Source organism: Eurytemora carolleeae, unplaced genomic scaffold (genome assembly GCF_000591075.1).
Source record: "Eurytemora carolleeae unplaced genomic scaffold, Eaff_2.0 scaffold1287, whole genome shotgun sequence".
Lineage (NCBI taxonomy): Eukaryota > Metazoa > Arthropoda > Copepoda > Calanoida > Temoridae > Eurytemora > Eurytemora carolleeae.
This window is the reverse complement of record NW_019397189.1, coordinates 20,785-35,324: the sequence shown is the minus strand read 5'-3', so window position 1 is coordinate 35,324 and position 14,540 is coordinate 20,785. Positions and strand designations below refer to the sequence as shown.

The 14,540-nt window shown below is 36.1% G+C and overlaps 2 protein-coding genes across 6 annotated transcripts in view; both read right to left on the bottom strand.

The window, feature by feature from the left end:
• The window catches only part of LOC111712616 (uncharacterized), a 9,591-nt gene extending 8,811 nt beyond the window's left edge, over positions 1-780 (bottom strand). For all 5 annotated transcript variants that reach the window (XR_002767501.1, XR_002767504.1, XR_002767503.1 and 2 more), the window contains exons 1-2: positions 664-780; positions 285-356 (exon numbers count right to left, since the gene is read on the bottom strand). Coding sequence is in view for 1 of the 5 variants with exons in the window: in XM_023487275.1 (XP_023343043.1) it covers positions 285-356; positions 664-731 (140 nt within the window). In the remaining 4 variants the exon portion in view is untranslated. The remainder of the gene's footprint in view (positions 1-284; positions 357-663) is intronic.
• On the bottom strand, positions 780-14,540 carry LOC111712617 (E3 ubiquitin-protein ligase listerin-like). The gene is made up of 16 exons (XM_023487278.1): positions 14,529-14,540; positions 13,633-14,033; positions 12,917-12,989; positions 9,386-11,690; positions 9,108-9,297; positions 7,683-7,853; positions 7,428-7,501; positions 7,057-7,184; positions 6,528-6,653; positions 5,931-6,068; positions 4,815-4,973; positions 4,232-4,483; positions 3,902-3,964; positions 2,726-2,969; positions 2,177-2,295; positions 780-1,634 (listed from the first exon to the last, which is right to left on the bottom strand). Exons 1-16 carry the CDS (start codon positions 14,538-14,540, stop codon positions 1,476-1,478), a joined length of 4,614 nt encoding a protein of 1,537 aa, XP_023343046.1. The 3' UTR covers positions 780-1,475.

Below are 14,540 nucleotides of genomic sequence, written 5' to 3'. Positions count from 1 at the left end.
AGAGACAATTGGCGGCCAATTGTTAAAAAAATCAGTAAATCTTTTTTTTCAGTGCGGATCCATGATCCAGGATCCAGGATAACCTGAGTTAGGGCAAATTACGATCTTCTCATTGATGATTGGTACATCACACATGACCCAAATATATGAACAATCCCTTTAAATCCTACCTATGTACTAGAATCCTACCTATGTACTAGAATCCTACCTATGTACTAGAATCCTACCTATGTACTAGAATCCTACCTATGTACTAGAATCCTACCTATGTACTAGGATCCTACCTATGTACTAGAATCCTTCCATCTTCACATATAAGCTCTGCGTCTGTGAAGAGCCCACCTTCACGACAGTACCTTGAAAAATAAAATAAATATCACTATTTTAGTTTTAAAAAAATATTATTTTCGACCAAAAACTAAATATGTTATTAGTGTACATATTAAAAATTATAATTTCTTAAATAATATTTGATTAATATATTCAACAGTCAACCTGAGAAAAATTTAAAGATTTTATTTGTACACAATTTCGGAAAATGCTTCAACTCAGAATAGCTTTTTATTTTACTATCCTGAAGATCAATGAAAACTATCCAAATCAATCAATCAGTGAAGTAAGCTTCCCGATCAATCAATCAATCAATAAATCAAGTTGAATCACCTGACAACTGATGATATTTGAGTTTTGTGACCAGAAAATGTGACAGTTTTTCCGTCACGTTCCTCCATACTATAGGCTGATCACTAGACAACATTAAACCAAAAAAACATTTCAAATCTGAAAATAAACAATCAGACCATCCTTTTAAACTATGTGCGGTTTACATCAATGTATAACGGTGCGCTTCTAAAAAAAATCAAATATTCCTTGTGGATAACAATTATTTACGTAAACTAATTCATTCACTTATTTATTTAGGCCTTTTTTTCTTAAAATAAAATTTTGTTATTTTGTTCTAATTTTAACATTTAAAATTATTTTGATCTATGAAAATGTACTTCCGGTTGATTTTATCACAATATTATAGTCTATATCACAACATAACAAAGAGATAACATGAATTAACATTTTATGAAACATTTAATTTTAATGATTTTTTTAGGTGCTTAACCAAAACAGTGCATTTATTTGTTTTAAAAGATCACATAAATGCTTTTGAACACTTAGACCAGTAGGGTTAGGGGGGGGGGGGTGTACAACCCTGTATCTTGTACACACAGGAGGAAATACTGGGGGTATATTTCATGTACAGTTTTTTTAAAATTGTCTTATTTCTTTTTTTTAGAATATTTCTGCACAATGAGCAAACCAAGTTATTTTGTATTGAAAATCATTATTATCCAGACTCTTGACTCCTAATAAATTTCTTCAGCAAGATGTTTGATATAAAACCATTGTTACGCAAATTCCAATCACGTCTACACAGTGCGAAAAACAAGTTGTTTGATGTTGAACCTCATTAGTTCCAGGACTTAAAATAAATTTCTGCACAGTGGGCAAGATGAGTTGTTGGATGTAGAAAACCATTTATACAGACAGGCAGAATGAAACTTCTTTTTACAAGTTCTGCAGCCCAGTTTAGGAAGCTGGTGATTGGATCCATGCAGGATATAGAAGCAAATATAACACTCCTAAATATAATAATAAGATAGTGTAAAAATGCCAAGGGGTTCCCTTGGAACTTTTATCTTATAAACTTCTGCAAGAACATGTGGCGTTTAGCTTGTTCCTGGGCTAGACATGTTCAAAATTTTTCTAGCCGTTTCGTTAACGATTAATTCCAACCGTTAATTACAAAAATTCAGCTAGCCGTTTTAAAGGAAAGAACGGAACGTTCGTTTCGTTTATGGTATTTTCCGTTTTTTAAAGTTACCGTTAGTTAACGATCACAATTTTAGTAACGGCGTTAACGGAAGAAATTCCGCCGTTAACGGTTGTTTTTATGAAATTTGTATCCCTACATATGTTCCCCCATCAAAACTTGAGGTGAACTTATGTAATCTGAGGTCGGAAACTTTTTGTCGTTAATCCTTTAAAAATCATTAATCCGTCTCTTCTGTAATCCAAAGGATTAAGTTAATTCCTTCGCATCGATATCTTTAAATGGGTGATTACGAAATAACTAGCACAATCTTGTTCAAAAGTTCCAACCTCTGATATGTTAAAATCTAACCTCTACTCCTTCAAAACGTTTGTCCACATTCTTCTTCCAAAGGTTTAACCCCTCGTGTATACTTCCGTTCTGATGGATTAGGAAGGTGGTCAGCTGCAACATCCATTTCCTCCACTGACCTGTAAACCACAGACAGTTAATATACAGAGGGAGCTGTCAAATAAGAAGACGACTGCTAGATTTAAGTTATGATTTTGAATAATCAAATGAATATGAAACTCAGAAACGGGGGAGGGAGGGGGGGGGGGGTTTATGCTCTTAGGAAATATAGAGAAAATTGGACATCAAAGTTTTTTCATTCTTTTAAAGACTTTTGACCTAAAATTTCCCTGAACATTCTTCTCTCCCAAATTTGAAGAAAAATCCTCTAAAAACCATTTTTTAAGAAAATATACCCTTGAACTTCCTTCCAAATTATTATTTACAATTCACTTTGTTCAAATCTTGTCATAAGCACAGAATATTTTCTCAAAAATATGGGGACAAGAGTGGGAATTAATTTTCACGAGGAATTATTGAGGAAAATATATATTTAAGAACATTTCTTACCAGATTCTACACCAACTCTCTTCCCAGAATCTACATTGAGTCCTCCTAGAGGATAATTACTGGGCAGGGACACCACTAACTCCATACTCCCCTCGTCTATAGAGTAGGTCGCTACAACCTCCCGCACAGAGTCCCGCACCTTCAAGGTCAGGTTCTCACACTTCTCCGCTGCAGCGATGATGTTGACCTCCTGGGTCCAGAGGGCCGGGGTCACGTAGCTACACGTGATCCTCTCTACAGTCCCCTGTAACCAATTCATATATAATATAAATCTCTTGTCTGCGAGTAGGTCAAAATGAAAAATGAAGAATCTGAAAACCCGTCTTTCTTGGAAAGCCCAAGCACCCTTGAGCATTAGACAACCTGGCTTCCATAAACTTTTAAAAAATTTAATATAATCACTAGAAAGAAAACAAAACACCTCTCTGTTACTTTAAAATGTTAGTACCAAAACATTGAGAGCATTGCGACATTTACAAGTAACAAAATTTATTTTAAATCTTTAATCTAATTCTCAAAAATTAAATTTCCTTACTTTAAATTCTAACATCATTTTACTCAAGGCCGGATTCAGTGATGAGCCTTAGAGCAATGGCTCGCCCCTGGAAAATTGGGGTGAATTCTGAGTTGGCTCACCCCTAAAAAATTCCTGTTTCCGCCCCAGATTTTACTTGAATGTCAATTATTATCAAAAGGAATTGAGGACTTAAAGTGCAAATTTTATGGTTTAAAATCTGCATATTTCCAATGATCGCGCAACAGTAGGAGTGCAAGGACATTTTTCAACTGATCCACAGGAAACAAACTAATTATCCGACCTCCTTGATATTTAGGTCGTATAATACTATTCCTTTCGACCGGATTGCATACAGTGAGAACCAAAAAACTCTGGAATAGGAAAACGACTTTTTAACTATAATAAATCCAATGAGCATGAACCACAGCAATGGTGCAGTTTTAACAGACCTATTTCACTAAAGCAGTAATTCAAAAAGCGTCTAGTAAAACTATTTGCTTTGTAACAATATCAAATACACTTATTTATTGCCATAATGTGGTCTTCCTATTCCATTGTTATCTAGTTATCACTGTACGTGGGAGAACAAAACGCCCAATTTTCGAGTTGAATTAAAGTCTACTTTTCCGAGACTGCCTGCATTGTTTAAGATTAAATACCTGGCTTTCTCTGTCCAGTTTACTCCACCATTGACGAGCAGATGCGGGCAAATGACCACAAACCTTAAAAAAGTTCAACTTTAGTGTTCGATGGGTCAAAGGTTCAATGGTTCAATGGTTCAATGGTTCAATGGTTCAATGGTTCAATGGTTCAATGGTTCAATGGTTCAATGGTTCAATGGTTCAATGGTTCAATGTTCAATGTTCAATGTTCAATGTTCAATGTTTAATGTTTAATGTTCATGGTGTTTACTTTTCAGTTTTCCTACGTTCATTGGTAATGGTCAGTGGTCAGTTTTCACTCAGGTTATAGTTTTGATTGATATCTACCTGTGTCCAGCATAAAGCAGCTAGCTGTTGCAGCTCTGTACTACAAGTATCTGCTCCGACCTCTAGCAAAGGAGCAGCAAACACCAGCTCTAGCTGACCAGTACCACGAGGTAGCAGTTTGAAGATGTTAGAGAGTAGATGAGAGATGTGTCCTCGGCTCTCAAGATACTGTGAATACCGAGGTCGAACTTCATCGCTGGATTTCTCAAGTAAACGCAGTATAACTCGCCAAGCTAGCAAATATCCAAATGTCTAAAAAAGAAAAGTTTAGATTTTATATTATTGAATTTTATGGTTAAATATGTGAGAACCAGTACTAAGGCTCCTGGACCGGCCTTGTAAAAATATGGATCCGGATCCAAAACCGGATCGGCGTCATGAACATTTCTCTTTTACTGAACCATTAGGAGATTGTGAAGTTAATTGCTTAGTTAAAAACTGCGATTTGTGTTTTGAGAGCAGCAAAAAATAGTTTAAGCAGGCTTTGGTTTCGATTATGCTCCTTAGATCCGGATCCAGGAAGCCAAAAGGTCGCAGATCAAACAGAGATTGTTTCAAAGATGCAAAACGCCGTCTATTTTACCTGTGAGAAAGCAATGGTTCCGGTCGGTATTTCTCCGACAGGGTCAGAGATAGAGAACTCCACCAGGAGGGTTGAAAGGAGAAGTTCTCCCAGCTGCAGTGCTTCAACTAGTCGTAAAGGAACCTCGTTCTCCTCACTATCCCCAGATACATCAACATTCTAGAGCAATCAATTATAGCCAATGTATCAGAAAAAAGCTGTTCAAGACATGAACGAGAAACGCCAACAAATTTGTCTCTCTCCCCTTGCGTATCCGGATCAGTCTTGCCTGCAAAAAAGAGCTCCAATTCCCCAATTTTTTTTTAAGTTCTACCAACTTTTTTCTTAAGAAATTTTTTCCTATTTTCACATATTTTGATGTTGAAACTTAATTTATTATAAAATTATAATAAAAAATAATAAGAATATCTGAAATGGGAACATGACATGTGGCCTGTATCAAGACGTAAGAGGGTCTTAATAAAATATCACTAGCCGTCCTTTTTGGAAAATTCCGATGTTTTGCATATTTTGGGAATCCGGGATCAGAAAGGTAAATTGTTGCGAATCCAATGTATCCCCATCTTTTGCACTATGGGTAATATAATCTTTTTCATAGAATTACACACTTCCTGAATAGAATGGATTGATAAACTAAACTGATATCTGAGAACATTGGACTCTCAAGCATCAAGTTTACTTCAGGATTCTAATTTATATGATATTCAAACAAACAGACATTCATTTATTTATTTTCAATCTTCTCTTGTCCCTTCCAGAATAAATTCCGGATAGTCAAACTTTTGACGAAAAATTTCCGGACAATGAGAATTTGTGGATAATCATGAATATAATTATTAATTAACGTTTATTAGGATTGAAATGGAGGATAACTTAAATGTCAGCGTGAGTTCACAAATTTCTCAGACAGTTTATTATCTTTGATATTTCCTGTGATTACCTTTGGTATCTAATTGTCTGACAGATGATTACCCTTGATATTTCCTGTATGATAGCTACGTACCTTTGGTATTTCTTGTGTGAAAGGTTTTTGGTATTTATTGTCTGACAGATGATTAACTTTGATATTTCCTGTGTGACAGCTGATAACCTTTGGTTCCTGTAACAGCTAATTACCTTTGGTATTTCCTGTGTGACAGCTGCCAGTATGTGAGCAGCTGTCACTTGACTGCTCCGACAGTTGGAAAGGAGTAGAGGACCAAAATGGTTGAAAATAAATGTAATATTATCAGGCAGAGAGGGGGCATCAACATCCTAAAATTAAAATTCTATTTATTAAGGGGTACATGATAAATAGAAAAATGTCTCTTTATTACAAGGGGTAAACGGTACATGATAAATAAAATAAAACCATCTTTCTTCTTATTTTATCATGATTAATATCTTTTAAAGAAATTATCTATGCTTATTGCAAAATATAGAATAGTAATATAGTAACTAAAAAAAACTAAAGAAACTAAAGAAACTAAAGAAACTAAAGAAACTAAAGAAACTAAAGAAACTAAAGAAACTAAAGAAACTAAAGAAACTAAAGAAACTACTAAAGAAACTAAAGAAACTAAAGAAACTAAAGAAACTAAAGAAACTAAAGAAACTAAAGAAACTAAAGAAACTAAAGAAACTAAAGAAACTAAGGAAACTATATTAAGTGTAGAAAATGTACCAATTGTAATTACTGTACACTGTACCCTCTGTATTTAGTGTACACTGTACCTGTACAAGATAAAGAGGAGGGAGTTCGCACTGAAGTACAAGAGGAAGAGGGGCGTGTACAAGAGCCTGGCCTAGGGCTGTACTCAGTAGATTACAGCTGTACAGATGTTCCTTACCAGCACAAACCTTGCACAGTTTAAATTTAATTCCGGTCATAAATACAAATATAATTCAACTGCATGAATCGGTTCCGTCCTAAAAAATAAAATTAAGACCAAGAAAGAAATGTACCAGACAAATTTCTTGTTCAAGAAAAAAAATTTTATTGATCTATATATATAATATATATATATATAGAAAGTAGTAATCTCTGTTTTTTTGTTTGCTTGGATGTCCAATCATAACTAATAAACCCCAGACTGACTTCCCTCAAGTTATGATTGGGGAACTATGTAGAACCAATATAATGTTCTTAGCCTGGTAAAAAAATTTTAAGAGAAAAATTTACGGAAAATTCTAGATAGCTAGGTTTCTTAGTTTTTATGTTTGTTTTTTTAAATACAGATTTCCTTATTGAGTGAACACTGACCTGAATATAGAGAGGAACTAGAATCATGAATATACCCTGAGAAAAGAATTCGTCCCACTCCTCCCGGAGTTTATCCAACGGAACCTGGACAGAGCAAGGTCTGGGCAGGGATAAAGATGGGTGATGACCTAAATAAAGGTTTAAATAAAAAATGAATCGGTATTTTTAAAAAAAAAATTTAAGGTCTGCTACCCAAACTTAACACATTTTTAACTAGAAACTTTATCTTATTTGAAGTTAAATCCCTTATAACACACAAACCTACACACCCCAAGAATCCTTTATTATTTCTGAAAATGACAACAAAATTTTTTTGGTAAAATGGAAAACTTTAGAATGAAAATTAATTATAAATGTTATAGGTTTCTCACCTTTAGGACCTAAAATAGCTGCTACACTTGCTGCCAGCCTGGAGCAGGATACTGAGAACATCATAGAACCAGCTCTAAATATAATTTATGTTTACAATAGTTTACAATGTACATTGCCTCATTCCACTTAATCAGTTGATTTTCAAGCTATTTGGAAAACTATTTGCAAACAACATTTAACAAACATGAATTTGCATAGCTGACGCTTCTTATGACAAAACTTAATGAGTTTCACTGTTAAGTCTTCTATAATACCTGGAAGTAAGACTGTCCTTGCTCTCCTGTAGTGTTCCAACCCAGGATACAAGACTGCAGGTTATCAGGTCCCAGACCTGGGGTTGAATTAGATCCGGGTACTTGGAGACTACGAGGTGGAGCAGGTTACATACTGTACACACCTTGTTGATCTCAGACCAGCTGTACTCACTAAACGAAACAAATCAAATCAGACTTTTAGACAGTGCGTAGGATCCATTTCATTTTGATTCGGATGGATCCAGATCCTGGATGCGCCCTGGAAAATAACAGATCCGGATCGAGGTCATGAACATTTCTTTGAAGATTTACATATTTTTTAAACATAAGAAGAATTTTAAATTTAGTTTTCTCTTGTTTTATCAACAGTTCAGATTTGGGGTTTGAGATTAACAGGTTTTCTTTTTTGCAGTCTTTGGTTGATAATTTACCCCGTGGATCCGGATCCGCAAAAATATCAAAGATCCGGATCCGCAAAAATATCAGAGATCCGGATCCAGGAAACCAAAAGTTGCGGATCAAACGGATCCGGATCCTAAGCACTGTCTTTAGGGATGTCCATTGTCCAACCAACAACTCCAATCCCTAAATTAGGTTTTATAGTTTGCAATGACCCAGTTTCCAGCTGTTTTTAGAGTCTTTATTCTAAATAATAATAGTACAGTACAGTACAGTTCAGTGAGGATGGGAAGGCCTGCAACAACAACTTCTCGTCCGAGCCACATTTTCCTCATTTTCTCGTCCGAGCTACCTTGGAATCCTTCTCCTTCGATTTTTGTGTTTTAAAGTTTACAATTCTCAAAGATGAAACTATTTTTTTGAAAATCTGGCCACGTTAGGGCATAAAATATGGATATAAAATAAATAGCAAAATATTTGGCATACCTCTGCCTATAAATTTTCCCATGGAACAACCCGGAAAAATGCTATTTTTCACTATAATTAACAAAAAAGATTAAAGTTCTATAAACTCGGAATTCTTTGCGAAATTCTAAACCAGAAATATCTGAAAATGCGCATGAAAAAGTTAAACAAAGCAGAAAAATTCAGTATTTCATTTATGCCCTAATGTGGCCCGATTCTTTAAAAATTGTTTTATCTGGGAGGATTAGACACTTAAATATAATTTATAAGGGCGAGGATTTCGAGGTGGCTCGGATGAGAAAAGGAGAAGAATGTGGCTCGGACGAGAAATTGTTGTGGTTGACCTTCCTCCCCTCGTTCAGTACAGGCCTTGCAACCTAGATCTTAATCTTAGATCTTAGGACGGTTCTAGAGATCGAATCATCAACCGTTAAACGAAAACCTTTTTTGATATCAACGTACCAGAATTTAAAAAATTTCTTCACTTTCAGGAAAATTCTTATTTATTGGATTTCCAGCTTTTTTAATAATAAATATTTTAACAATGTGATTTGCTTAAACCTCAAATCTGTATTGTAAAGGAGCTGATCTTCTGTCTCTGTTTTCCAATTGACAACCATCTCCAGGACTGCTTGAATTTCTCCGCTGAACTCAGAGACTCCGGAGATATGTAATCTTAAACCCGTCCTAGCCAGGTTTAAGCACTGTGTTACAAACCATAGGATATGCGTGGATTCTTTGGTGATTAATCCTAAAATTTTAATTTAATTAATTAGACTCTTATCTAAGAGAATGTATTATCCCCTTCCCTNTGAATATCAAAGAATCGTAATCTCTACCTTCAAGGCTCGCAAGTTTTCCAACAGCAAGACTGAGAGAGGATGATATTGTTCCTGAACCTATATTATACTGAGAAGTTAACTCCATGAGAGAGACCAGAGTATTGTAGTTACTCTCAATATCCGTCCCGTCCAACCCAGTAAACCTGGAGAGCCTGATATCCCACTCTGAATACTTGTATGTTAGCCCAAGTATCCACTGTAATGCCAGTCCCCAATATTCCTCATCACACCGACTGAACACAGTCTGCTCAATACGTTCAAGGTTCACTTTGCTCAGCTTGGAGAAGAGACTGGATGCGGCAAGGTTGAGTTCTGACTCCAGGTTGGTTATATCAGCACTACAGTTCTTATCCCGAACCAGGTTCTGCATGTAAACAACAACAAACGGAGCTTCACAAAGACGATTCATTAACTTGTCATTCTTAAGAAAGCTCTCTGGAAGGTTAAATCTTTCCTCATCCAGGACCGTAGCAGGCTCTATCACAGAGCTGAAATCTATACCTAACCCCTGGGAGAGAACGGAGAGGAATATAAGGGTCCTGTTTGGAAGAATGAGATTAATAGGTTCTATCTCTGCTTGCTGAATTAAACTGTACCCGAACTTCTCCGATATTGAATCTTTGAACTGCTTCTGATCAAATACTGTTCTATACCAGGCCTGCTCCGCTAGGTTCCAGTCCACGTCAGGGATCATAATCTCTAGGTTTTCCACCAATAATTCAATATTTTTCTTACTCACCACTCTAGCCAAGGAGCTAGCTTTTCTCTTCAGTCTGTCAAGCTCATCCATACAGACAGGTTTAATAAGTTGTTCGGATATTTTTAGAGAAAGTGCATTTGCCAGTTTGGGTTGATTTTGAACTGCCGAGATCCAACAATGTTCCAGCTTTCTCCGGGTTCCTTCTCCGAATCCAGAACTATGCATGGAGAAGATGAGTTTAATCAGCTCCGTCCCTGAGCTCTCAGCCACAACATCTTGATGGGAGATAGTTAGCAGACCGAGCAGATCACAGATGAACTCAACTACTCTAGAGGATGAAGGACGGTTCTCCTTGTTCCGGATACTATTCAATCCGTCCAGGAAGGTTGAAAACAGTTTCTGTTGTGTCTGCTCCGGAGTAGGCACTCCCGAGTCTAGAATAGATTTGATAGTGTTCCAATTCTCATTTTCCTGTGTGTGTCCTTCCACCAGATGATGGATCAGGTTGTTGGCGACCTCGACCACCATCTCCTGCACGGATACACTGCACAACCAGGAGCTGAACAGTGTGCTACTCGACCTCTTAGCTTCGTTAACTAACTGAGAGATGAGGTGAGGCCGGGTTTTCTTCACGAACATATCGAGGGCGTTCAGTGCTTCAACCTCGGAGAGTCTGTTTGCTAGGGTCCAAGTAAACCTTGCTAGAGATTCCTCTAGGTTCAAATTGGATAGTAGTGGAATTATTTTTGTGTGATAAAAATCGACCATGTTATTTTCATCCATCCCATGGCCGAAAATTTCCGCGTATTGGCCGAAGTTGCTGAGAATTTTGTAAAGAGTATCTAAACTAGTTTCAGCCTTTCCGGGAGTAGAAAGGTTTTCAACCTCTGAAGTCCATCTGGTTTCTAAAATTTTAATCAGTTCTCCAACGGGTTTCACAATTCCTTTTTCACCCTTACTTTCTCCTTTTTCTTTCTTTTCCATGGCTTTACCGAGACAAACTAAAAAGTCGATTGACTGGTTTTCAGGTTTTGAAGATTCGTATTTTAGTTCAGCCCAGAAGAGTAGATTGAGTTGATCAGTCTCAGAGTTACTACCGGAGATCTTATCCCAGTAGAGGAGGTAATCGGAGAGGATTGAAAACATACCAGGACAAGACGGGTTCTCTCTAACCCCAGGAACCAGATATTCTCGGACAAGTTTAGTCTTGATATGTGAATTCAACTCTTTCAGGTTAAGATAATAAAACATACATTCTAGGAAGGATTGAACGATTATTTCACTCTCGGACGAATTCTTCTTTTTCTTGACGGCGTCCAATCCTTCCAGCATTGTTGTAAACCATCGTGTTGTAAACTTCTCCGGGTCCTCCATCACGGACACCGGTATTCTGCTGATGAACGGCATGAGGTAGGGGTACACCCGCCGAGCATACCCGGCCCCACCCGCCCCTAGTAGTTTCCACACCGCCGGGAACACCGCCTTGTGTGGCGATGTGAGTGTCCAGGCGGTTGGAAGAATGGAGAGGAGCTGGAGGGTACACGTCCATACAGCGTCTCCGGATTCGGTATCCTGGAGATTACAGAGAACTGCCGGGACAACCTGGGAACAAGATATATTGAAGGATGGAAAGATGACATCAAATCCATACTTTACATTGCACTTGGACTGTAAAAAAAATCGAATTTAAAAAAAAAATTTTAATTTGAAAACAAAATGAAAAAACCGAAAGTTCTAGTGAAATTGTGATATTTTTTCCTCAAAACCTAAAATTCCCGTAGAACTTCAACGAAAACCCCCGAGCAAATTATTATTGTCAAAATAGAATTTACAATTTAAAAAACCTTAAGTCTAGAGAAATTGGGACATTTTTCCTCAAAACCATATCAAATCCCCGTTGAACTTCAACAAAACCATAAAACAGTAGAGTTCTTGTTGACTTTTAAACATTTTTAAATGAAATGTCACAAATTTGCAACTGAACTATTTCCAAAAGATGTCTTGATATTTTGAGAGATGTATCAGATGTAAAAGGACCTCACTAGTCTCCTGGAGTTTGTAATAACTCTTATAATTTTCTTAGATTTTGACAGATTTAATCCAAGAGGCAAATAGATTCTAGTTCAGTAGATGGCAACGTAGAATTTTGACGCTCTCAGTACAGCTGTATTCTGACGTCACAAGTGTCAACTTAGTTTTTGTGTCAGATAAAATTATTAATAATAGTGATAATTAAAAACATGTGCTTATCTTACAGTGAAAAAAAGTGCAATTTTATGTGTTCTTCATTTTCTGTTTTTACTTTTTTATTTAATCTTGGAAAACATGTCAACTAATTTAGGAGAAAATATTGTTTTCTTGTTATATTTGACACTTGTGACGTCGTGTATAATTGATCCATTTCTCTGTTGCCACCTGTTGTACTTGATAATCTATTTGCCAAGAGGGGGTGATTGTTCACTGTTCAGTGACATTGGATTTCTAAGCGCCCCTTACAATGAAAATGTTTCATTTTGGATCTTTAAGCTTTTGAAGAAAAGGATGACCTATGGTTTAAAATAATCTAAAATTATTATTTTTTGTCAAATTAAATCCAAGAGGGGGGTCCCTCATTGATTATAAGAATATAGGTGCAAAGTTAGCACCATTTATTTCTATTATTATAGAGTTATTACAAACTCCAGCCGACTACATTTCAAAATTTCAAAATTATTTCAAAACGACATTTGTTAACTGAAGAGAATTACGACAACATTTATTTCACATTTTTCTGGTTCGCATTGTACCATGCTACAAAACTTTGAAATTATTTTAGTTCTGATTCTAACCTGCACTCCTCTTAACTGGATTTCTTCTGGCATCTTTATGCAAAGTTGTGTTACAGCGACAAAAAAAGATTTTCTGTTAAAAGACCACAAATGATTCACGGTCTCCAAAATTCATCAGTTTTTTATTGGATCATATTCCGTCTAAAATATTTATTAATAAATGGGGAGAGAGAGAAAGAAAGAAATCAACCGGCAAGCCCCTTTTTAATTATTTTTAACCAACAAAATAAGAAATTTTCCTCAATTCACCAAAAAAAAAAATGAATTATGTCCTGCAATATCGATTCTACTAAAAAATACCTCCGAAGAAGGGGAGAATACCCCTCAACCTAATGTTTGATATTTTAGATATTTTTTGCAAATTTTATCACGAATCTAAGATCCTTATGATCTGCATTCAGAATAATATTGTTTACTAGGCTTCTATTTCAATTGTGAACATGTTCTCTTTGTACAGATTATATTATGAAACAAAAACAAAAAGAGTTCACCGATTTTATAAAAATAATTTCGGGGATTATTAAAAGTTAATGAAAATCAAATTTTGTTGAAGGCAATTTTTTTATTTTGATCATCCATAAACCTTCCCCGGGGTCAAGTGAGGTTCCACACAAAATTTTGGCCCGATTGGTTTAGCCGTTTTGAGATTTAAATGGATACAAACAAACCAATAAATAGACAGACAAGCAAAGTATATAAATAGATTAGTGGCTTTCCTGATGTTTCCCGCTTTATGTTTAGCAAGCTTCCAGAATTTCTGGCTGTCGAGCAAGGGTTTATGTTTCTCCGGGACAGTTTTTTCTATTGCCTCAAGTAGGTTTGCGTAGCTTATCAAACTCATGGACACCGTCCTCGTATACTTGGCCTCCATCTCCTCCGGCGGGGTCGTCTTTGGGTCGGACAATGTCTGTGGCGTGGCGTTGACAAGATTGTCTATGATAAGATTGAGGATCTCTGCTTGGCAGAACTCGACGGCACCGGCCAGTTTGTGCGGCGGGAAGGCGGCGGTCCAGGCGGCGGTGGCGGCTTCTGCCGCTGGTATATGGGAATCTGATTGCCCAATATACCAGACACCCGCCATACTCTTTAGATGAGGGGCAAGATTTTTTCCAACAATCTAAACAGAAGCGGATATAATTATATAATATATATTATATTATAGAGAGAGAGAGAACAGATCTCACTGAAGATTGGTCCATAAAACATTGTGTATGAGGATGTTTATCTGTTTTTTTGATTGAATAATAAATTGATTATCTTTATCTTGATATATATATATTTTGCACATCATAACATTAAAATCATATATGCTTTTTATCATAAATCCTTTTATTTAAAAGATATTGAGAGGAACAAAAAAATTTTTAACTTATAAGATGTAACTGAATAAATTTGCCTTTCTTACACTTGTGCGGCATAATTTCAATTAAGTCTCTATGCAAAAATGGCAATGCCCAATTTACAATGATTACTAAAGCTTTGTCTGATTAATCTACGTTGATACCTCCTTACACAATGGGGTTTTTACCTGTTGTTACTTCTTTATAAATTTTAAAAATATTTAATTTTAAAATAAACATCGATGTTTAAAAAAAGATTCGATTTTGTTAACCATGGTACACAT

Coding starts and splice junctions, on each gene's coding strand:
- LOC111712617 (XM_023487278.1), bottom strand. Junction 12,990..13,632: donor CATAAAGCGGGAAACATCAG/GAAAGCCACTAA, acceptor GTCTTTTAACAG/AAAATCTTTTTTTGTCGCTG. Junction 2,296..2,725: donor GAGAGTTGGTGTAGAATCTG/GTAAGAAATGTT, acceptor TGTGGTTTACAG/GTCAGTGGAGGAAATGGATG.